Consider the following 23,883-nt stretch of genomic DNA (forward strand, 5'->3'; position numbering starts at 1 on the left):
AAAATGGATACTGAAAATGGATACTCCAATCAGGTACAAAACTGATTAAAAAATATGGGGAAGCAAAGATTAAGAACCTAGAATAGAGGTTAGACTCTTAAAAATACAATATAAAAATACAAAATAAAATCTATCACAAAAATTAAAAATATATATATATGGAATTTGTTTTTTTTTTTTTAACAAAAAGTTATTTTATTTTCCATCATCACCACCATCATTAAACAACAAATTAAACCAGAGTTAAGTACCCAGATCCTGTATCACTTTAGGACATTCTGGCCTTTTCTTTGCAGCAGAGACTATTTAAATGTGATGCAAATCCTCTGCCAGTTACAGCTTAAATAATATACTTATCTCAAGGACTTTAATAAAGACAATTTGTCACTTTTTATCATCTCCAAACTCCAAATAACAAATACATTAATTTTAGGAACTTCTTGGTTCCCTATTAATGTACAGAGATTTTCAGTACTATCCTGAATAGGAGAGCTGTTGTTATAATGCTAAAATTTGAGAAGATAACAGCCATGGCAGGCTGAAGATAGGAAAGGACATAGAAGACAATCAAATTATCCAGGAAATAAAGAAAGGCAGGAATGGACCACTTCATGAAATTAAAGAATTCCTTCCAGGAACCACATCTCAACTTTCTATTTTGATGATCTTCTTTCTTTAAAACCCAGAATGACACAAGCGCACAGAAAACCAGCTTTACCAGTTCTGAGCACACATTCACAGTAGTTGGAAGATAATCATATTTGTTCTCTTCATTAGCTGAATATTTTACCAGTAGGATGCGACTTGAGCTTAAAGTAATGAATATGGCCCCCAGCAGGAATGTATACATTGCTGACGAGGCGCTTAACATGGGATGACCACAATTGCTTTCCATTCCACTGTTTTTTAATTCCCTAGTATAAAGACAGCGCACAGGACCTGGGAAACTGATGGGAGACGCGTTGAAAAATGCCAACACCCACAACCCTAGCGGGCCTAAGCCTACAGAGGCCAAAGAGATATCTCCCCTCCTCGGTAAGGCGGAATTTGTTTTTTAAAATAGGGGTTTTTTGAAAGGTAATAGTAGGCTATAAAATGAAAGTTAAAGGCATAATAAAGAACTAATGTTTTAAAAACGTTAAGAAGTGATAATAACAAAAATATATCTAGGAAATTCTGTGGAGCATTTGAGACAGTGTTGGGTCAATTCAGTGTCAGATAGCCCCTTGTTCCAGCTTATACTTGTTCTCAAGGTCTCCAGTTGCTCCTTACATGCACAGTCTCAGCATTAACTTCAGGGTCTTAGTCTGTTGCACCTGTTACTTCCAGAGCAGTTCCCCCTTGTTTGTTTAATTTGGCTTCTTCTGTTTGCAAGTCTCTTCAGTATCTAATTTCCGCCTTGACACAAGGGGTGAATGTGGCCACTTATTTAGGCTCAGCTGTTCAGTTGTGCAGAGAAAGCAATGGCAATCCACTCCAGTACTCTTGCCTGGAAAATCCCATGGAAGGAGCCTGGAAGGCTGCAGTCCATGGGTCACTAAGAGTCGGGCATGACTGAGCAACTTCACTTTCACTTTTCACTTTCATGCATTGGGGAAGTAAATGGCAACCCACTCCAGTGTTCTTGCCTAAAAAACCCCAGGGACATGGGAACCTGGTGGGCTGCCATCTATGGGGTCGTACAGAGTCGGACATGACTGAAGCTACTTAGCAGCAGCAGTTCAGTTGTGCTGTGGGGAAGGAGGGACATTGCAAACAAATACCACTGTCATGTGTGAGGAGTGCTTGCAGTGGATGGACCGCACTGGTTTTGACACAGCCCAAGGCGGTGTGTACTTCCCAGGTCTACACTGCTCAGGCTTCCGGTTGCTCTGCAGTGGCACTGTCCCAAGAGTGCCCTGCATTTTGTGTCCTTCCCTGGTCTAAGCTGCTCAGGTGCTTCGGTACTCTGCAAGGGCACAGACCCCAATGGACTGTTCAATTTTTGCCCTTCCCAGGTCCAAGCAATTCCGGTGACCAGGTATTTGGCAAGTGCACTGACCCAGATGGACTATGTGTGTTATGCACCTACCCAGTCCCAGCCACTTGGTTTCCCTGCTGTGCCCAGAGGGTAGTCTCAGGTGTGCTGTGTGTCTCCTCTGGGAAGCTGATCTCAGGCTGTGACACTCCTGGCAGATGTGAAGCATCCAGGATCCCAGGAATATGTGGTTAGAAACTGGCATCCTGCTCATAGTTGGGAGGAAGATGCAGTATCTGGGGCCAAGATGGCAGCAGCCCCTTGCCTTCTGGCTCTGGCTGTCATACATCTCCCTCTCTGCCTCTGGAGAGGGAGGACCGTATATGGCATCTGGGTTGCTCTCCTTTGGTATTCGTTCAATACTTTGTTCTGTGAGAGCACCAGGGGTCACTGTGAGGAGTTAGAGCCTTTTGTCTCTAGTGATCCAACAGCTTGTGTTACTATCCCACATTAGCTCCCTCAGATTGTCCTCAGGGCATTTAGGCCCAGTCCTTACCCTAAGGACCAACTATGCAGCCTGTGCCTCCCTACCCAGCCCTCACTCGCTGCTGTACCACTTATCTGCTAGTAGTTGCAGTTTGGCATGTATTCTGTGAGGGTTTTTTTCCTCCAATTTATTTTGCCCTCTGAGATTCCAAAGCTTCCCACAGACACGTCTGTGAGAGGGTTTCCTACTGTGTGGAAACGTCTCCTCCTTCATGACACCCTCTCCAGGACAGTCTCCATCCCTAAATCTTTTGTCTCTGTTTCCATCTTTTATATTTTATCCTACCTCCTTTCAAAGAGATTGGGATGCCTTTCTGGGTACCTGGTGTCCCCTGCCAGCATTCAAAAAATTTTTTGTGAAAGTTGCACAACATTCAAATTATCTTTTGATGAATTTTTTGGGGAGAAATTGGTCTCCCCATTCTATTCCTCCACCATATCTGGATGGCTCCCAAATTCTCCTTTTATTTGCTAAAAAAACTAATTGTAAAAGCTCTTAAATATTTTTAAAAATTGGTTAGTTGAGCATTGTTTTTCCATTTCTAAAATATCTGTACTTTCACTCCCAGTATTTCTTTTTGGTGTTTTACATCACTATTTACATTTGCTCTGTTAAAAACAGGCTATTGAGAAGGGAAATATAGAAGTTGCATGAATACACACCGAAAATGCAATCTGTCAGAAGAAGCAAGCAATTAAGTTCTTGAGAATGAGTGCTAGGGTTGATGATGTGGCAGCTCGAGTTGAAACTGCAGTAACAATGGGCAAGGTAAACCTTAGTATTTTGATTTAAGTTGTTGAAGATATTAAGAATTGTCAGAAGTCTAAAGTTACCTTGTTGCAAGGTGCTACAAGGGTACTTACTGGTAAAGTCCTTCATGGGAAGGAGAGATATAGTCAAAATGCTTAGTGAGGAAAATGATTTTTGTAGTGGCTTTTCAACTAAGGTCTAATTAGTTGTCTTGAAATGAATAAAGATAAAAGATAGTCAGTGCCTAGACCAGAAATACATACTGCACTTTTACTGTTAATAAAGTGGTAGATAATTTTGTAAGATGATCTACAAGTAAAATAAGAAACTATAAAAATTTTGAGATTGTTTATATTACAGGATTCTAAGTCATTTCTAAATACTCTCTATAGGTAACCAAGTTCATGGCAGGTGTATTTAAGACTATGGATGCTAAACTGAGAAGTATGAACCTTGAAAAGGTAAAAGTAAATAAATAAATAAATTGATATTCTGAGAGTATTTTCTCAGAGTAAGTTTTTCCTTATGACCATATGAATTTTTGCCAGATTTCTGCCCTGAAGAGGATAAATTTGATACTGCAGTTTGAAGCACTGAATGTTCAAACACAACAAATGGAAGACACTATGAGCAGTACTACAACCTTAACAACTCCACAAGTAAGAATACTTTCTCTACTTAGACTAACTTTTTTTCAAATTTATTTACTTTAATTGGAGGCTAACTACTTTACAATAATGTATTAGTTTTGCCATACATCAACATGAATCCACCACAGGTGCACACGTCTTTCCCATCCTGAACCCCCCTCCCACCTCACTCTCCATACCATCCCTCTGGGTCATGTTATCCAATTTCAAAATACAATGGCTTTGTGAAGCTAACTCTTCTCTAGAATGTGAAGTAAACTTGCTATATCCCCAAAATGCACATAGGAAGTTATGCTCTGACTTTGGATTCCTGGGAACATATTAGAAGACATTTCCTATCTTATTTTGAAATTCTGAGAATTATTATAGGTCACAAGTCTAGGAAGTCTGGAACTTGGTTCTCCCTTGATGCCAGTGGTCCTTACTGAGCACTAGAGGCTCACAGAGACCAATGGGTATTAGGTACTATCCTAACCCCAGTTAATTCATCTCATTGCATGAATTTTGCTTCCTGCCTACTCTGTAAGTATGTTATTTATAGACAAATAATTAATAAATAATAAATTAAAATATCAATTATTTTTCAGAAAAGTAAGGTGATGTTGTTGAATCTGCAATTTAGAGAGAGATGTGCTACAGAGAAAATTAAATTTGAAACTAATTTGGATGTCACATGAGCCAGAAACAAAAATTTTGTTAACTTGAATACTAAGATACAAAATGTATTTCATTATCACTCTTTTTGATCCTAGAACCAATCACATGTTTAATCCAATTAAAAATATGTGTTATCACCATTTCAGATAATAATATGCAAAGCATGTAATTTACAAAATAGGTTAAGAGAAAATTCAATAACCATCCATCAAAATTTGCTGCAGGTGATGACTTTCACTGAGAGGTAACTAATAAGAAAACAGGCTTATACTTAAGTTTTACATTTAAGAAGGAAGAAGGTATTCATGTGTATGTCTTATAGAGAGGATATATGTAGCTATTTTTTTAACTTATTTATTTTAGTTGGAGACTAATTACTTTACAATACTGTAGTGTTTTTGCCATACATTGACATGAACCAGGCATGGTGTACATGTCTTCCCCATCCTGAACTCCCCTCCCACCTTCCTCCCATCCTATCCCTCTGGGTCATCCCAGTGCACCAGCCCCAAGCAACCTGTCTCATGCATCAAACCTGGACTGGCAATCTGTTTCACATATGATAATATACATGTTTCAATGCCATTCTCCCAAATCATCCCACCCTCGCCTTCTCCAAAAGAGTTCAAAAGACTGGTCTACACATCTGTGTCTCTTTTGCTGTCTCACATACAGGGTTATTGTTACCATCTTTCTAAATTCCATGTATATGCATTAGTATACTGTATTGGTGTTTTTCTTTCTGGCTTACTTCACGCTGTATAATAGGCTCCAGTTTCATCCACCTCATTAGAACTGATTCAAATGTATTCTTTTTAATGGCTGAGCAATATTCCATTTTGTGTATGTACCATGGCTTTTGTATCCATTCACCTGCTGATGGAAATCTAGGTTGCTTCCATGTCCTGTCTATTATAAACTGTGCTGTGATGAACATTGGGGTACACATGTCTCTTTCAATTCTGGTTTCCTTGATGTGTATGCCTAGCAGTGGGATTGTTGGGTCATATGAAAATTCTATTTCTAATTTTTTTAAGAAATCACACTATTCTCCGTAGTGGCTGTACTAGTTTGCATTCCTACCAACAGTATAAGAGGGTTCCCTTTTCTCCACATTCTCTCCAGCATTTATTGTTTGTAGACTTTTGGATAGCAGCCATTCTGACTGGCATGAAATAGTACCTCATTGTGGTTTTGATTTGCATTTCTCTGATAATGAGTGACGTTGAGCATCTTTTCATGTGTTTGTTAGCCATCTGTACGTTTTCTTTGGAGAAATGTCTATTTGGGTTTTTGGCCCATTTTTTGACTGGGTCGTTTATTTTTCTGGACTTGAGCTGCAGGAGTTGCTTGTATATTTTTGAGATTAATTCTTTGTCAGTTGCTTCGTTTGCTATTATTTTCTCCCATTCTGAAGGCTGTCTTTTCACCTTGCTTATAGTTTCCTTCGTTGTGCAAAATCTTTTAAGTTTAATTAGGTCCCATTTGTTTATTTTTGCTTTTATTTCCATTACTCTGGGAAGTGGGTCAGAGATGATCCTGCTGTGATTTACATCGGAGAGTGTTTTCCTATGTTTTTCTCTAGAAGTTTTATAGTTTCTGGTCCTACATTTAGATCTTTAATCCATTTTGAGTTTATTTTTGTGTATGGTGTTAGAAAGTGTTGTAGTTTATTTCTTTAACCTGTGGTTGACAAGTTTTCCCAGCACCACTTGTTAAAGAAATTGTCTTTTCTCCATTGTATATTCTTGCCTTCTTTGTCAAAGATAAGGTGTCCATAGGTGTGTGGATTTGTCTCTGGGCTTTCTGTTTTGTTCCATTGATGGATATTTCTGTCTTTGTGCCAGTACCATACTGTCTTGATGACTATAGCTTTGTAGTACACCCTGAAGTCAGGCAGATTGATTCCTCCAGTTCCATTCTTCTTTCTCAAGACTGCTTTGGCTATTCGAGGATTTTTGTATTTCCATACAAATTGTGAAATTATTTGTTCTAGTTCTGTGAAAAATACCATTGGTAGCTTGATAGGGATTGCATTGAAATCTATAGATTGCTTTGGGAGGTATTCTCATTTTCACTTTATTGATTATTGCGATCCATGAACACGGTATATTTGTCAAATATATATCTATTTGTCTCCTCTTTGATTTCCTTCATCAGTGTTTTATACTTTTCTATGGCATGACTACAAACAAAGCTAGTGGAGGTGATGGAATTCCAGTTGAGCTAGTCCAAATCCTGAAAGATGATGCTGTGAAAGTGCTGCACTCAATATGCCAGCAAATTTGGAAAACTCAGCAGTGGCCACAGGACTGGAAAAGGTCAGTTTTCATTCCAATCCCAAAGAAAGGCAATGCCAAAGAATGCTCAAACTACCACACAATTGCACTCATCTCACACGCTAGTAAAGTAATGCTCAAAATTCTCCAAGCCAGACTTCAGCAAATATGTGAACCATGAACTTCCAGATGTTCAAGCTGGTTTTAGAAAAGGCAGAGGAACCAGAGATCAAATTGCCAACATCTGCTGGATCATAGAATAAGCAAGAGAGTTCCAGAAAAACATCTATTTCTGCTTTATTGACTATGCCAAAGCCTTTAAACTGCATGGATCACAATAAACTGTGGAAAATTCTTCAAGAGATGGGAATACCAGACCATTTGATCTGCCTCTTGAGAAATGTGTATACAGGTCATGAAGCAACAGATAGAACTGGACATGGAACAACAGACTGGTTCCAAATACGAAAAGGAGTTCATCAAGGCTGTATATTGTCACCCTGCTTATTTAACTTATATGCAGAGTACATCATGAGAAACGCTGGACTGGAAGAAACACAAGCTGGAATCAAGATTGCCGGGAGAAATATCAATAACCTCAGATATGCAGATGACACCACCCTTATGGCAGAAAGTGAAGAGGAACTCAAAAGCCTCTTGATGAAAGTGAAAGTGGAGAGTAAAAAAGTTGGCTTAAAGCTCAACATTCAGAAAACGAAGATCATGGCATCCGGTCCCACCGCTTCATGGGAAATAGATGGGGAAACAGTGGAAACAGTGTCAGACTTTATTTTTGAGGGCTCCAAAATCACTGCAGATGGTGATTGCAGCCATGAAATTAAAAGACGCTTACTCCTTGGAAGGAAAGTTATGAGCAACCTAGATAGCATATTCAAAAGCAGAGACATTATTTTGCCAACAGAGGTTCATCTAGTCAAGGCTATGGTTTTTCCTGTGGTCATGTATGGATGTGAGAGTTGGACTGTGAAGAAGGCTAAGCGCCGAAGAATTGATGCTTTTGAACTGTGGTGTTGAAGAAGACTCTTTGAGAGTCTCTTGGACTGCAAGGAGATCCAACCAGTCCATTCTGATGGAGATCAGCCCTGGGATTTCTTTGGAAGAAATGATGCTAAAGCTGAAACTCCAGTACTTTGGCCACCTCATGGGAAGAGTTGACTCATTGGAAAAAACTCTGATGCTGGGAGGGATTGGGGGCAGGAGGAGAAGGGGACGACAGAGGATGAGATGGCTGGATGGCATCACTGACTCGATGGACGTGAGTCTCAGTGAACTCTGGGAATTGGTGATGGACAGGGAGGCCTGGTGTGCTGCAATTCATGGGGTTGCAAAGAGTCGGATACGACTGAGCGACTGATCTGATCTGATCTGATATATAGGTATTTTGTTTCTTTAGGTAGATATGTTCCTAAGTATTTTATTCTTTTCATTGCAATGGTGAATGGAATTGTTTCCTTAATTTCTCTCTCTGTTTTCTCATTTTTAGTGTGTAGGAATGCAAGGGATTTCTGTGTGTTGATTTTATATCCTTCAACTTTACTATATTTACTGATTAGCTGTAGTAATTTTCAGGTGGAGTCTTTAGGGTTTTCTGTGTAGAGCATCATGTCATCTGCAAACAGTGATTGTTTTACTTCTTCTTTTCCAATCTGGATCCCTTTTATTTCTTTTTCTGCTCTGATTGCTGTGGCCAAAACTTCCAAACTATGTTGAATAGTAATGGTGAGAGTGGGCACCTTGTCTTGTTCCTGACTTTAGGGGAAATGCTTTCAATTTTTCACCATTGAAGATAGTGTCTGCTGTGGGTTTGTCACATATGTTTTTTATTATGTTGAGGTCCTCTATGGGGTCGCACAGAATCGGACACAACTGAAGCGACTTAGCAGCAGCAGCAGCATGTTTCTTCTATGCCTGTTTTCTGGAGTGTTTTTTATCATAAATGGATGTTGAATTTTGTCAAAGGCTTTCTCTGTATCTATTGAGATAATCATATGGTTTTTAATCTTTCAATTTGTTAATGTAGTGTATTGCATTGATTGATTTATGGATAATGAAGAATCCTTGCATCCCTGGGACAAAGCCCACTTGGTCACAATGTATGATCTTTTTAATATGTTGTTGAATTCTGTTTGCTAGAATTTTGTTAAGGATTTTTGCATCTATGTTCATCAGTGATATTAGCCTGTAGTTTTCTTTTTTGTGTGACATCTTTGTCTTGTTTTGGTATTAGGATGATGCTGTCCTCATAGAATGAGTTTGGAAGTTTACCTCCCTCTGCAATTTTCTGGAAGAGTTTGAGTAGGATAGGTGTTAGCTCTTCTCTAAATTTTTGGTACAGTTCAGGTGTGAAGCCGTCTGGTCCTGGGCTTTTGTTTTGGGTTGTTGCGTTTTCATTTTCATTCATTTCTATGCATATTTTTATTTCTTTAAAAAAATTTTTTTTGTGATTTCTTGGTTATTCAGCAGTGTGTTGTTCAGCTTCCATATGTTGGAATTTTTAAAATAGTTTTTCTCCTATAATTGACATCTAATCTTACTGCATTGTGGTCAGAAAAGATGCTTGGAATTATTTCAATTTTTCTGAATTTACCAAGCGTAGGTTTATGGCCCAGGATGTGATCTACTGTGGAGAAGGTTCCATGTGCACTTGAGAAAAAGGTGAAATTCATCATTTTGGGGTGAAATATCTCATAGATATTAGTTAGGTCTAACTGGTCCATTGTATAATTTAAAGTCTGTGTTTCCTTGTTAATTTTCTGTTTAGTTGATCTATCCATAGGTGCAAATGGGGTATTAAAGTCTCCCACTATTATTGAGTTATTGTTAATGTCCCCTTTCATACTTGTTATCATTTGTCTTACATATTGTGTTGCTCCTATGTTGGGTGGATATCTATTTATAATTGTTATATCTTCTTCTTAGATTGATCCTTTGATCATTATGTAGTGTCCTTATTTGTCTCTTTTCACAGCCTTTATTTTAAAGTCTATTTTATCTGATATGAGTATTGCTACTCCTGCTTTTTTTTGGTCTCTATTTGCATGGAATATTTTTTCCAGCTCTTCACGTTCAGTCTGTATGTGTCCCTTATTTTGAGATGGGTCTCTTGTAGACAACGTATATAGGGGTCTTGTTTTTGTATCCATTCAGCCAGTCTTTGTCTTTTGGTTGGGGCATTCAACCCATTTACATTTAAGGTAATTATTGATAAGCACGATTCCCATTGCCATTTACTTTGTTGTTTTGGGTTCAAGTTTATACACCCTTTCTGTTTTTCCTGTCTAGAGAAGATCCTTTAGCATTTGCTAAAAGCTTGTTTCGTGATACTGAATTCTCTCAGTTTTTGCTTGTCTGTAATGTAGCTATTACTTTTATACATCTTCTACTTTTGTACATCTTCCATAGCCTTACTCCCTAAAGTGTTGTGAAAAACTCAGGAATATCTGTATCATCTGGGAGCTCATTAAGACTGCAGACATTCAGACACTATCCACAGATATATTGAATCTGAATCATTTAAATAAGGTTTACAGGTGATATTTAGGCACTGATTTTGAGAAGTACTGTCCCAGAGTTTCTGATTCTTATTCAGGCATGTAAGGTGATTTCCAGGTGATTTTATGGTGAAGTTTAGGAAAACACATGGGGACTGGAAAATTGACTCAAAGTCAGGACACTTGGATGTCTAATCTCCACTCTGGCAAAATTAAATTTGGGACCATAAGATACTCACTACCTTGGGTCTCAGTATCTTACAGCTGTGAATATAAGGTTGGATTTGATGATATCTGAATGTCTTTTGGCTCTGAAAAGTCTTGAGATTCATTCGTGTATCATCAGCAGTTCCCCGTTTCAGGAATTGTGCTAGGTGCTGGTGATATTCAGGTATATGCACAACATTCTTGATAAAGAGTCAACCAAATCTTATAACAGAAATGGAGAGGGATCTGTTGAACATGCTTAGATGTCCAAATCCTCATGCCCTGCTAATGAGTAATTAGAAGTTAAATTGGCATATCCCCTTTGGAAAAGCAATGTGGTAATATCTAAAATCCACTCTTAATGTAGTAATCAGAGAAGTCCTATTAAAACAAGTCAGGTAAAATCATTCTTCTGCTAAGAATCCTTAAATGGCTCCAGATCCCACTCAAAATAAAAGCTAAATTCTTTAGTGGCCTCTAGGATCTTTCTCTTTCGTCTTCTCTGACCTTATCTCCGGTTATTGTCCATCACTCTACTAAGATATTGGTCTCCTTTTTATTTCTCAAACATACAGCCTACATTTCTTCCTCAAAGACATTACACTTGCAGGTTCCTCTCCCTGAATCTCTTCCTTCTACCTTGCATGCATCCTCATTTCACACTCCCCCATCTCCTTCATTTCTTTGTTCAAATGGCATTTTCTCAGTGAGGTCTTTTATGACCATGCTACTTAGAAGTATATCAGTAACACACTTACCATGTGCTATACTCCTTATCTTCCACCCCTGTTTTATTTTTCTCCATTGTACAATCATCTTCATAATTACAAAAAATTATATACTCCCCTTGAACATTATTATCTGCACATAATAGAATTTAAACTTAATGATATACCCATCTGAATGCAGAGTTCCAAAGAATAGCAAGCAGAGATAAGAAAGCCTTGGTAAGTGAACAAAACAAAGAAATAGATGAAAACAATAGAATGGGAGAGATCTCTTCAAGAAAATTGGAGATACCAAGGGAATATTTCATGCAAAGATCGACACAATGAAGACAATAACTGTTTGGACCCAAGAGAAGCAGAAGATATTAAGAAGAGATGGCAAGAATACACAGAAGAACTGTACAAAAAATGTCTTAATGACCTGAATACACATGATGGCGTGATCACTCACCTACAGACAAACATCCCGGAGTGTGAAGTCAAGTGGGTCTTAGGAAGCATTACTATGAATGAAGCTAGTGGAGATGAGGGGATTCTAGCTGAGCTACTTCAAATCCTAAAAGACGATGCTGTTACAGAGTTGTGCTCAATACACCAGCAAATTTGTAAAGCTCAGCAGTGGCCACAGGATTGGAAAATGTCAGTTTTCATTCCAATTAAAAAATGGGAAATGACAAAGAGTGCTCAAACCACTGAACAACTGTGATCATTTCATCTGCTAGCAAGGTAATGCTCAAAATCCTGCAAGCTAAACTTCAATAGTACATGAACTGAGAACTTCCAGATGTACAAGCTGAATTTAGCAAAGACAGAGGAACCAGAGATCAAATTGCCAACATCCACTGGATCATAGAAAAAGCTAGAAAATTCAACAAATGTACCTACTTCTGCTTCATTAACTGTGCTAAAGCCTTTTACTGTGTGGATCACAACAAACTGTGGAAAATTCTTAAAGAGATTGGAATATCTGAGAAACCTGTATGCAGGTCAAGAAGCAACAGTTAGAACTGGACATGGAAAAAAACAGACTGGTTCAAACTTGGGAAAGGAGTGCATCAAGGCTGTATATTCTCACCCTGCTTATTAAGCCTATGTTTAGCCATCATGCAAAAGGCCAGGCTGGATGAAGCACAAACTTAAATCAAGATGGCTAGGAAGAATATCAATAACATTAGGTATGCAGATGATACCATCCAAATGGCAGAAAGTGAAGAGAAATCAAACAGCCTGTTGAAGTTGAAAGAGGAGAGTGAAAAAGCTGGCTTAAAACTCAACATTAAAAAAAAAAAAAAAACAAGATCACGGCATCTGTTACCATCGCTTCATGGCAAATAGATGGGGAAAAAATGGAAAGTGATAGGTTTTGTTTTCTTGGGCTCCAAAATCACTGGGGACAATGACTGCAGCCATGAAATTAAAAGATGCTTGCTCCTTTGGAGAAAAGCTATGACAAACCTAGACAACATATTAAACACAGAGACATCACTTTGACAACAAATGTCCATCTATACAAAGCTATGGTTTCTCCATGTATGGATGTGAGAGTTGACCCATAAAAGAAGCTGAGTACCGAAGAATTGATTCTTTTGAACTGCAGTGCTGGAGAAGACTCTTGAGGACCCCTTGGACAGCAAGGACATCAGACAAATCAATCCTAAAGGAAATCAGCCCTAAATATTCATTGGAAGGAATGATGTTGAAGCTCCAATACTTTGGCCACATAATGCAAGCAGCTGACTCATTGGAAAAGACCCTGATGCTGGGAAAGATTGAGGGCAGGAGGAGATGGGGGCCACTGAGGATGAGATGCTTGGATGCCATCACCAGCTCAATGGACAGGAGTTTAAGCAAACTATGCGATCTACGATTCTAGTTCTTCAAATTTCACTACTGTATAATAGTGCAGTATTGAAATGCTCTAGATTTTATTCATTTTGATTCTAGACATTTTCCCCTAATTCCTCCTGATTATAAACAGTAGTACAATGAACATTTTTATATAGAAGTATTGAACATTTTTTTGTGGATGTACAAATATACTTCTAAATAAAAATGTTCATTGTATCAGTTTTAACTTTTAACTTTCACAGGAGTGAAAGTTAATGAACTAGATTTGTAGATCTCGATACAACTAGATCTTATAAGGTTGAATGAAAAAAGCAAGTTGCAGAATAGTATACATTGTATAAGGGCTTCCCAGGTGGCTCAGTGGTAAAAAACCTGCCTGCCAGTGCAGGAGACATAAACGACTCAGGTTCAATACCTGGGTCAGGAAGAATCCCTAGAGGAGGGCATGGAAACCCACTCCAGTATGCTTTCCTGGAGAATCCCATGGACAGAGGACCTGGTGGACTACAATCCATGGGGTCACAAAAAGTTGGATGTGACTGAGTGACTTAGCATGCACGCATACATAGTATGATGCCATTTAAGTAAATTTTAAAAATACAAATAATGCTATTTTAGAAGAGAGTTCCAGAAAAACATCTATTTCTGCTTTATTGACTATACCAAAACCTTTGACTGTGTGGATCACAATAAACTGTGGAAAATTCTGAAACAGATGGGAGTACCAGACCACCTGACCTGCTTCTTTAGAAACCTGTATGCAGGTCAGGAAGCAACAGTTAAAACTGGACATGGAACAACAGACTGGTTCCAAACAGGAAAAGGAGAGCATCAAGGCTTTATATTGTCACCCTGTTTATTTAACTTATATGCAGAGTACATCATGAGAAACGCTGGACTGGAAGAAACACAAGCTGGAATCAAGATTGCCGGGAGAAATATCAATAACCTCAGATATGCAGATGACACCACCCTTATGGCAGAAAGTGAAGAGGAACTCAAAAGCCTCTTGATGAAAGTAAAGTGAAGACTTGAAAAAGTTGGCTTAAAGCTCAACATTCAGAAAACGAAGATCATGGCATCCAGTCCCATCACTTCATGGGATATAGATGGGGAAACAGTGGAAACAGTGTCAGACTTTATTTTTTTGGGCTCCAAAATCAGTGCAGAATGTGACTGCAGCCATGAAATTAAGACACTTACTCCTTGGAAGGAAAGTTATGACCAACCTAGATAGCACATTCAAAAGCAGAGACATTACTTTGCCAACAAAGGGTCTAGTCAAGGCCATGGTTTTTCCAGTGGTCATGTACGGATGTGAGAGTTGGACTGTTAAGAAGGCTGAGTGCCGAAGAATTGATACTTTTGAACTGTGGTGTTGGAGCAGACTCTTGAGAGTCCCTTGGACTGCAAGGAGATCCAACCAATCCATTCTGAAGGAGATCAGCCCTGGGATTTCTTTGGAAGGAATGATGCTAAAGCTGAAACTCCAGTACTTTGGCCACCTCATGCGAAGAGTTGACTCATTGGAAAATACTCTGATGCTGGGAGGGACTGGGGGCAGGAGGAAAAGGGGACGACAGAGGATGAGATGGCTGGATGGCATCACTGACTCGATGGACATGAGTCTAAGTGAACTCCAGGAGTTGGTGATGGACAGAGAGGCCTGGCGTGCTGTGATTCACAGGGTCGCAAAGAGTCGGACACGACTGAGCGACTGAACTGAACTGAAACACAATGCCATCTAAATTTACATTAATATTTGATATATTATTTTCTGAATTTGAAGATGAATGGAAGACAAGGGAGATTAAATCCCAATGGCTTTATTAGAGATTTGCTTAAAATAATGTATCTTGTTAGTGGTAGCTGCAGCTAAGTTGCTTCAGTCGTGTCTGACTCTGTGTGACCCCAGAGCAAGCAGCCCACCAGGCTCCCCTGTCCCTGGGATTCTCCAAGCAAGAACACTGGAGTGGGTTGCCATTTCCTTCTCCATAGTGGTAGAGCTATAACTATATCTTAGCATACCCATCTGTATGCTCAAAATATTTTAACTGAGTTAAAAATTTTTTTTGATTAATTGGACTCTATTCCTTGAGATCTCCCTTACTGTTGTAACTATCTAGGTATTTATATTTTATTCATCTTTAGATATTTTTAAAAGAGTAATCTTTAATATCAAATTTGCATCAACTAGCAGAAACGACAGTTAAACTTAACTTATAATTTAGATGTATTGCATTTTAAATACAAGCAAAGTGAGTAATAACAGAGCTTTATAAATTGGTTCATTCTGAATATATATACATATTATATTCAAATTATATATGAATATAACTGCAAATATTTTTCACATAACCGCATAGTTTAAGGCTATGTAATTTCACATTATTCAGAAATAAATCATTTTATAATTCAGCTCCCTATGGTGGAAAAATTTTTTTAAATTTCTTTTAAAAGTTGTTGACCAGTTTTCCTTTTTTTAAAGCTAGATCAGAAAACAAACAAACAAACAAACAAAAAAACTACTCAAAACCCAAATAAAATTTAAATACAAATTCTCATTAAAAAAAATTCTGGAATCAAGTGGATATGCTGCTTCAAGAAATGGCAGATGAAGCTGGGTAAGAATTCATTCAGACCTTTTGGATAATCTTGATTTAATACGATAAGTCCTACAATTATGTAATACAAATGAAAATATTTGTCTTTACCATCACAATTAGGGTTTGGATCCTAGAATTTAATGCTTCAAGGAGCTTTAGAACATCCAGATCTGTCATGCTCATACAAATGTGAATATGTTCAAATCACCCTAGCATTTTCTTAAAAACCTCTGTAGATAGATTCAGCTAGTTTGTGATAAGAAAGAAAGGAAATGCAAATAAAAACCACAATCAGGTACCATTTCACGCCAGTCAGAATGGCTGCTATCTAAAAGTCTACAAGCAATAAATCCTGGAGAGGGTGTGGAGAAAAGGGAACCCTCTTACACTGTTGGTTGGAATGCTAACTAGTACAGCCACTATGGAGAACAGTGTGGAGATTCCTTAAAAAAAACTGTAAATAAAACTGCCATATGACCCAGCAATCCCACTGCTGGGCATACACACCAAGTAAACCAGAATTGAAAGAGACACGTGTACTCCAATGTTCATCACAGCACTGTTTATAATAGCCACTGTTTATAATGTCCATCAGCAGATGAATAGATAAGAAAGCTGTGGTACGTATACACAATGGAACATTACCCAGCCATTAAAAAGAATACATTTGAATCAGTTCTAATGAGGTGGATGAAACTGGAGCCTATTATACAGAGTGAAGTAAGCCAGAAAGCAAAACACCAATACAGTATACTAACACATATATATATGGAATTTAGAAAGATGGTAATGATAACCCTATATGTGAGCCAGCAAAAGAGACACAGATGTATAGAACAGTCCTTTGGACTCTGTGGGAGAGGGTGAGGGTGGGATGATTTGGGAGAATGGCATTGAAACATATATACTATCATATGTGAAATGGATCGCCAGTCTAGGTTTGATGAATGAGACAGGTTGCTTAGGACTGGTGCACTGGGATGACCCAGAGGGATAAGGTGGGGAGGGAGGTGGGAGGGGAGGTTCAGAATGGGGAACATATGTATACCCGTGGCAGATTCATGTCAATGTATGGCAAAACCACTACAATATTGTAAAGTAATTAACCTCCAATTAAAATAAATAAATTTATATTAAAAACAACAACAAAAGAAATGAAGGAAAGTGATTGAGAAAGGCAGGAGTATTTTAAAAATTTCCTCAATACCGTTTGTGTTCAGTGTATATCAAATCTTTAATTTTTAATAGGACCTTCCAAAAGAATTCTACAGTGATAAGGCCATTAAGTATTAAGCCCAGTTTGAGTCCTGCAAATGGAGCAATATGTGCAAAATGTCCAAGGAGTTCACAACATGGCAACATTTTATAATTTCAGATGGTTATTATTTTTTTAAAGTTCCCTTTGTGGTACAGCTGTTAGACAATCTTTTAATGGGCTACTTATTTTAGGCCCTTAATGTCTGAAGGGGATGACTTGACCATAATATTATCTTTGATACAGTAAATGAAAGTCTTTCAGTTGTATCCAACTCTTTGTGACCCCATGGACTATACAGTCCATGGAATTCTCCAGGCCAGAATACTGAAATGGGTAGCCATTCCCTTCTCCAGTGATACAGAAGTTATATCAATATTCTCTCATATATTGCCTATTTCAAGAGAACATTGTAGTAAACAATAAAAATATTTTTTGAAAGGTAAAGGTTACAACTGGGCAATACTGAAATTTTATGTTTTATCTTCAAAGGTAAAGTAAAAGATTGAAAGAGAGTTCTTGAAGACACCTGGAAAATAGAATTGATGAACATTATCCTAGTGTCGAAGAATGAACTTAAAGTTTATCAGCTCTTTAAATTCACTGATGTAGCTCTCATTAGTGAATTAAAACCTAGGTTAATAAATCAGGTTTGCAATATTTGAGAACAGGGCTGGAGAATAGGTAGTATACTATTTGGCTTTGCTACTATTCTAATATGGCCCATATACCAACAGGGAGGTTTTAAGAAGGGTGATTTTTAAGTATTCTAAAAGAGACCAAGCTATGAATAAAAAGACTATTTGAATAATATGAAGCTAAGAATTTGTTTCTATTTACACCAAAAGTGGAATAAAATTGGGCTTGAAAACATACCAGGGGAGGTCTTGTAAAACAAATACTGCCATATTATAGCCTTACTGACTCTCAGTGGAAATCGAGTTCAGTAGATAATTTTTTAAATTTGATATTAGAGTAGGATTTCTCAACCTTAACAATATTGATATTTTGGCTTAATAATCCTATTGTATATAAATATACAATATATACACATATACACAACAGTATATATATATATATATATATATATATATATATATATACAGTATATAATGGCAATAATATATAAATAATAATATATATACTATATATATAATCCACAATAATCCTGTTGTGTGTATGTATATATGTATGAAGTTAAGTAGGCTTCCCTGGTAGCTCAACTGGTAAAGAATCCAGCTGCAATGCAGGAGACCTAAATTCAATTCTTGGGTCAGGAAGATATCCTGGAGAAGGGATAGGCCACCCATTCCAGTATTCTTGGGTTTCCCTGAAGGCACAGACATTAAAGAATCTGCCTGCAATGTGTGAGAACCCGTTCGATCCCTGGGTTGGAAAGATCCCCTGGAGGAGGGCATGGCAACCAACTTCATTATTCATGCCTGGAGAATCACCATGGACAGAGGAGCAAAACAGGCTTCAGTCCATGGGGACTCAAAGAGACTGAAATGACTGAGCAACTAAGCACAGCACAGCACATAGGAAGTTTAGTAGCATCCTTGGTGTATATCCAAAAGTAATATCAGCTTTCCCCCCAAGATGTGACACCCAAAAATGCTTACAGACACTGCCAATTGTTCCTTGGGAGTAGGGAGCCAAAATCGAGAGATTATTACTTCTGTCAATAATGGATGGTGATTTGTCATTTAGTTTGACTGTTTGCAACCCCATGGAATGCAGCATGCCAGGATTCCCTATCCTTCACCTTCTCCCAGAGTTTCCTCAAATGCATGTCCATTGAGTCAGTGATGCCATCCAACCATCTCATCCCCTGTTGCCCCCTTCTCCTCCTGCCCTCAATCCATCCCAGCATCAGCGTCTTTTCCAATGAGTTGGCTCTTTGAATCATGTGGCCAAAGAATTGGAGCTTCATCTTCAGTATCAGTCCTTCCAATGAATATTCAGGGCTTATTTCTTTAGGATAACTTGTTTGAACTCCTTGCTGTCTAAGGGACTCTCAAGAGTATTCTTCAGCACCACAGAAAGCATCATTTCTTCAGTGCTCAGCATTCTTTATGGTCCAACTGTCACATTTCTGGAGAAGGCAATGGCACCCCACTCCAGTACTGTTGCCTGGAAAATCCCGTGGATGGAGGAGCCTGGTAAGCTGCAGTCCATGGGGTCGCTAAGAGTGGGACACGACTGAGCGACTTCACTTTCACTTTCCACTTTCATGCATTGAGAATGAAATGGCAACCCACTCCAGTGTTCTTGCCTGGAGAATCCCATGGACGGAGAAGCCTGGTAGGCTGCAGTCCATGGGGTCGCACAGAGTCGGACACGACTGAAGCGACTTAGCAGCAGCAGCAGCAGTCACATTTCTACGTGACTACTGGAAAAACCATAGCTTTGCTTAGATGGACCTTTGTCGGCAAAATGATGTCTCTGTGTTTAATACACTGTCTAGTTTTGTCATAGCTTTTCTTTCATGGAGGTAGTGTCTTTTAATTTCATGACTGCAGTCATTGTCCCCACTGATTTTGGAGCACAAGAAAGTAAAATCTGTCACTGTTCACATTCTTTCACCATTTATTTGCCATGAAAGGATGGGGCTGGATGCCATGATCTTCATCTTTTGAATGTTGAATTTTAAGCCAGCTTTTTCACTCTCCTCTTTTATTTTCTTTAAGAGGCTCTTCAGTTCCTCTTTGCTTCCTGCCATTAGGATGGTTTCATCTGAATATCTGATGTTATTGATATTTCTCCCAGCAATCTTGATTCCAGCTTGTGCTTCATCCGGCCTGTCATTTTGCATAATGTACCCAGCATACAGGTTAAATAAGCTGGGTGACAATATACAGCCTTGAAACACTCCTTTCCCAAGATTAAATCAGTCTGTTGTTTTATGTTAGGTTCTGAATGTTGCTTCTTGAGCTTCATACATGTTTCTCAGGAGGCAGGCAAGGTGTTCTGGTATTCCAATCTCTTTAAGAATTTTCCACAGTTGTGATCCACACAGTCATGGGGTTTAGGGTAGTCAATGAAGCAGAGGTACATATTTTTCTAGAATTTTCTTGCTTTTTCTATGATCCAATGGATATTGGCAATTTGAACTCTGGTTCCTCTGCCTTTTCTAAAACCAGCTTGCACATCTGGAATTTCTTGGTTAGCATACTGTTGAAGTGTAGATTGAAGGATTTTAAGCCTTATGTTGCTAGCATTTGAAATGAGCACAATTGTGCATTAATTTGAACACTTTTTGCATTACCCTCCTTTGAGATTGAAATGAAAACTGACCTTTACCAGTCCTGTGGCCACTGCTGAGTTTTCCAAATCTGCTGCCATATTGAGTGCCGCTCTTTAACAGCATCATCTTTTAGAATTTTAAATAGCTGAGCTAGAATTCCATAAGTTCCACTAGCTTTGTTCATAGTAATCTTTCCTAAGGCCCATTTGAGTTCACACTCCAGGATGTCTGGCTTTAGGTGTGTGATCACACCACCATGCTTATTCAGATCATTAAGACCTTTTTTTTGTACAGTTCTTCTCTGTATTCTTGTCAGCCCCTCTTAGTATCTTCTGCTTCTGTTAGGTCCATACCATTTCTGTCCTTTATTGTGCCCATCTTTGCATGAAATGTTCCCTTAGTATCTCAAATTTCTTGAAGAGATCTTTAGTATTTCCTATTGTACTGTTTTCCTCTGTTTCTTTTCATTGATCACTTAGGAAGGCTTTCTTATCTCTCCTTGCTATTCTCTAGAACTCTGTGTTCAAATGCGTATATTTTTCCTTTCCTCCTTTACCTTTCAATTCTCTTCTTTTCTCATCTATTAGTAAGGCATCCTCAGACAACCATTTTGCCTTTTTGCATTTCTATTTCTTGGGAATGGCTTTGGTCACCACCTCCCATACAATGTTACCAACCTCCATCCATAGTTCTTCAGGCCCTCAGTCTATCAGATCTAACCCCTCAAACCTATTTGTCCCTTTCACTGTATAATCATAAGGGATTTGATTTGGGTCATACCTGAATAGTCTAGTTGTTTTCCCTACTTTCTTCAATTTTAGTATGAATTTTTCAATAAGGAGTTCATGATCTGAGCCACAGTCTGTTCCCAGTGGGTTTTTTTTTTTTTTTTTTTTGGTGCTTGTATACAGCTTCTCCATTTTCAGCTGCAAAGAATATGATCAATCTGATTTCAATATTGAACATCTGGTGACATCCATATGTAGTCTCATCTCTTGTGTTGTTGGAAGAGTGTTTGCTGTGACCAGTGCATTCTCTTGGCAAAACTCTGTTAGCCTACTCTGTTGGCCTTTGCCCTGCTTTATTTTGTACCCCAAGGCCAAATTTACCTGTTTCTCCAGGTATCTCTTGACTTCCTAATCCAACATCCTATGATGAAAAGGACATCTTTTTTGGTGTTAGTTCTACAAGGTCTTGTAGGTCTTTATTGAACCATTCAACTTCATTTTTTTCCACATTAGTGATTGTGCATAGATTGAATTACTGTGATATTGAATGATTTGCCTTGGAAGCGAGCAGAGGTTATTCTGTCATTTTTGAGATTGAACCAAGTACTGCATTTCAGACTGAACAACATGACTTAGGGACTGAACAACAACAACAGTATCTTTAACTTTTACTTTATTAAAATGACATGAAATCATTGGGAGAAAAAGATTAACAATTTTGGAAAATATTGCACAGTGATTTTTTTTTTTAATTTCCATAAAAGGATTTGAGTTTGAAGTAATAATAATTATATAGAATTTTGTTAATTCTTTAGATTAAATCATTAAGCCATCCTGAGGTTAAATGAAATATATAATGGAGGATAATTTTCCAGATAATGAGAAGAAAAGAAAAAATTTCAATTACCAAAATCTATAGAGATTTACTAGCTCAATATGCATTTTTGAGGCCCTCCAGGTGGAATTGCCTATTTACTGCAGAAAGAAAATTGAATTCAAAGTCAAATTTATGATTCCCATTTGTGTTACACCCTTTTTAAGCTTCATAAAGAGGAGGCATTATTAGCTCAGGTGAAGACAGCAACACCACTCCACTTGTAAAGGACTTGAAATTATCTTGCTTCTTTTTAACTGGCCAAGAAGGCCTGGACCCTATGGAAAAGCCTTCCTATTGCTATAAATCTCCAAGTAGAACCATATCTGAGACACCACAATTCTTCTGATGTGGTGTGATAAGTTAAAGATTAAGGTTCAAAATGGCAACACTCAATGAAATAGGAAAATTTCACAGCAAATAACTATTTTTTTCAGCACTGACTCTGCAAAACGGTCAAACATGTCTTCACTTATACTGCACAGACAGATGTTAGATGATGCAAAATATTTAGAGATTTTGTTTTTGAGGGGAGGGAGATGATAACCAATATATATTAATTTCCAGGTATATAACTATTATTATTTTACTGTTACTTCTTTTAATCCCCTAAACATCCTCATGAGGTGAATGTAATCCAATTTTACAGATAAGAAAACAAATTTAGTTCTTATCCGAAGTAATGAGATAGTAATTAATATATTTTGAATATTTGCTACACTAAATGTTTGTGTGACAAGTTTTAATCATCACTTCCATTTTATGGATGAAGAAATTAGTAAGTGGCAGGTCTGGAATTCATACCAAAATATTTAAAGTCTTTTAGTTTGCAAGGAACTGATAGCTTATGGTGAACAGTGCCGGATTTGTGATCTCTGAAGAAGAGAATTTAGCTTCTGGACCAGAGATGAGACTTCAGACACTCAGAGCTTCCGGTGGCAAAGTTTTATTACAGTGAAAAAGGGATAGAGAAAGCTTCTGAAATAGACATCAGAAGAGGGTAGAGAGTGCCCCACACACTAGTCTTATCAAGTCCTTATATGCTTTTACAATCGGTTACTAACAATAGAAAGGTCTTATCAGACCCACTCCTACAACATACATCTTACAATAACAAGATTAGTCAGAGGGTTCCTATTGAGAAGGAGAAACATGTTCTCAAACAAGATACATTGTATTTATATAATAATTTGTACAGAGCTTAAGGAAAAATACCCTTGAGCAAGATGACTTATTTTGTTGTATAATCATGAGTTCTGGTCTTGAAAAAATTTAGTCTTAAGCAAAATAGATTGTTACTATAACAACTCAGAGTTTAAGAAAAAAAAATGTGGTATGTAACTAAGGCAAAGAAATGTCGGAAAACAAAACAAAACAAAACAAAAAAACGTTGTCCCTTTATCTTCCTCAAGGGCCCCAGACCCATTTCTCTTCCTCAAAGACCTCAGACTCCTTATAAACCTACCTAAGAATTAACTCTCTCAGAATCTAGATGAGCTTAGATCATGACTGCTAAAGAGGATTTATTTTAAAAATATGTAGAGAGATAGAGGTCAGTACATGATTTTGATGACCATGAACCAGGCCTCATAGATAACTGGACATAGATAACATCTTATCTTGAATATAACATAGATAACATCTTCAAGATAGCTCTAGCAATTTAACAAGAAAGATGAATTATCAATGCCTCTAATTAAAGTTCCCCTCAGAACTGTTTTGTTTCTCCTCCCCCTAATGATGATCACCATTATCAACTTACTATGTGTGTTACTACTGCTTCAATCACCATCCATTATTGCCATAACCAACCTTCTTTATATTTTCCATGTCCCCAGTCCTCCTCCTAGACTTCCATGGTGGCTCAGGGGTAAACAATTAGCCTGCTAATGCAGGAGATGCCATTTGATCATGGGGTCAAAAGATCCCCTGGAAAAGGAAATAGCAACCATCTCTAGTATTCTTACCTGGGAAATTGCATGGACAGAGGAGCCAGCTACAGTCCTTGGGGTCACAAAGAGTTGGACATGACTTAGTG

The 23,883-nt window shown here is 38.0% G+C and overlaps 1 protein-coding gene across 1 annotated transcript; it reads right to left on the reverse strand.

Annotated features, from left to right (window-relative positions):
* Positions 1-212: 212 nt before the first annotated feature.
* LOC138986339 (UDP-sugar transporter protein SLC35A5-like) lies at positions 213-1,014 on the reverse strand. The gene has a single exon (XM_070365554.1). The coding sequence runs from the start codon at positions 893-895 to the stop codon at positions 452-454; it is 444 nt and encodes a 147-aa protein (XP_070221655.1). The 5' UTR covers positions 896-1,014; the 3' UTR covers positions 213-451.
* Positions 1,015-23,883: the final 22,869 nt, after the last annotated feature.

This window comes from Bos mutus, chromosome X (genome assembly GCF_027580195.1).
Source record: "Bos mutus isolate GX-2022 chromosome X, NWIPB_WYAK_1.1, whole genome shotgun sequence".
Lineage (NCBI taxonomy): Eukaryota > Metazoa > Chordata > Mammalia > Artiodactyla > Bovidae > Bos > Bos mutus.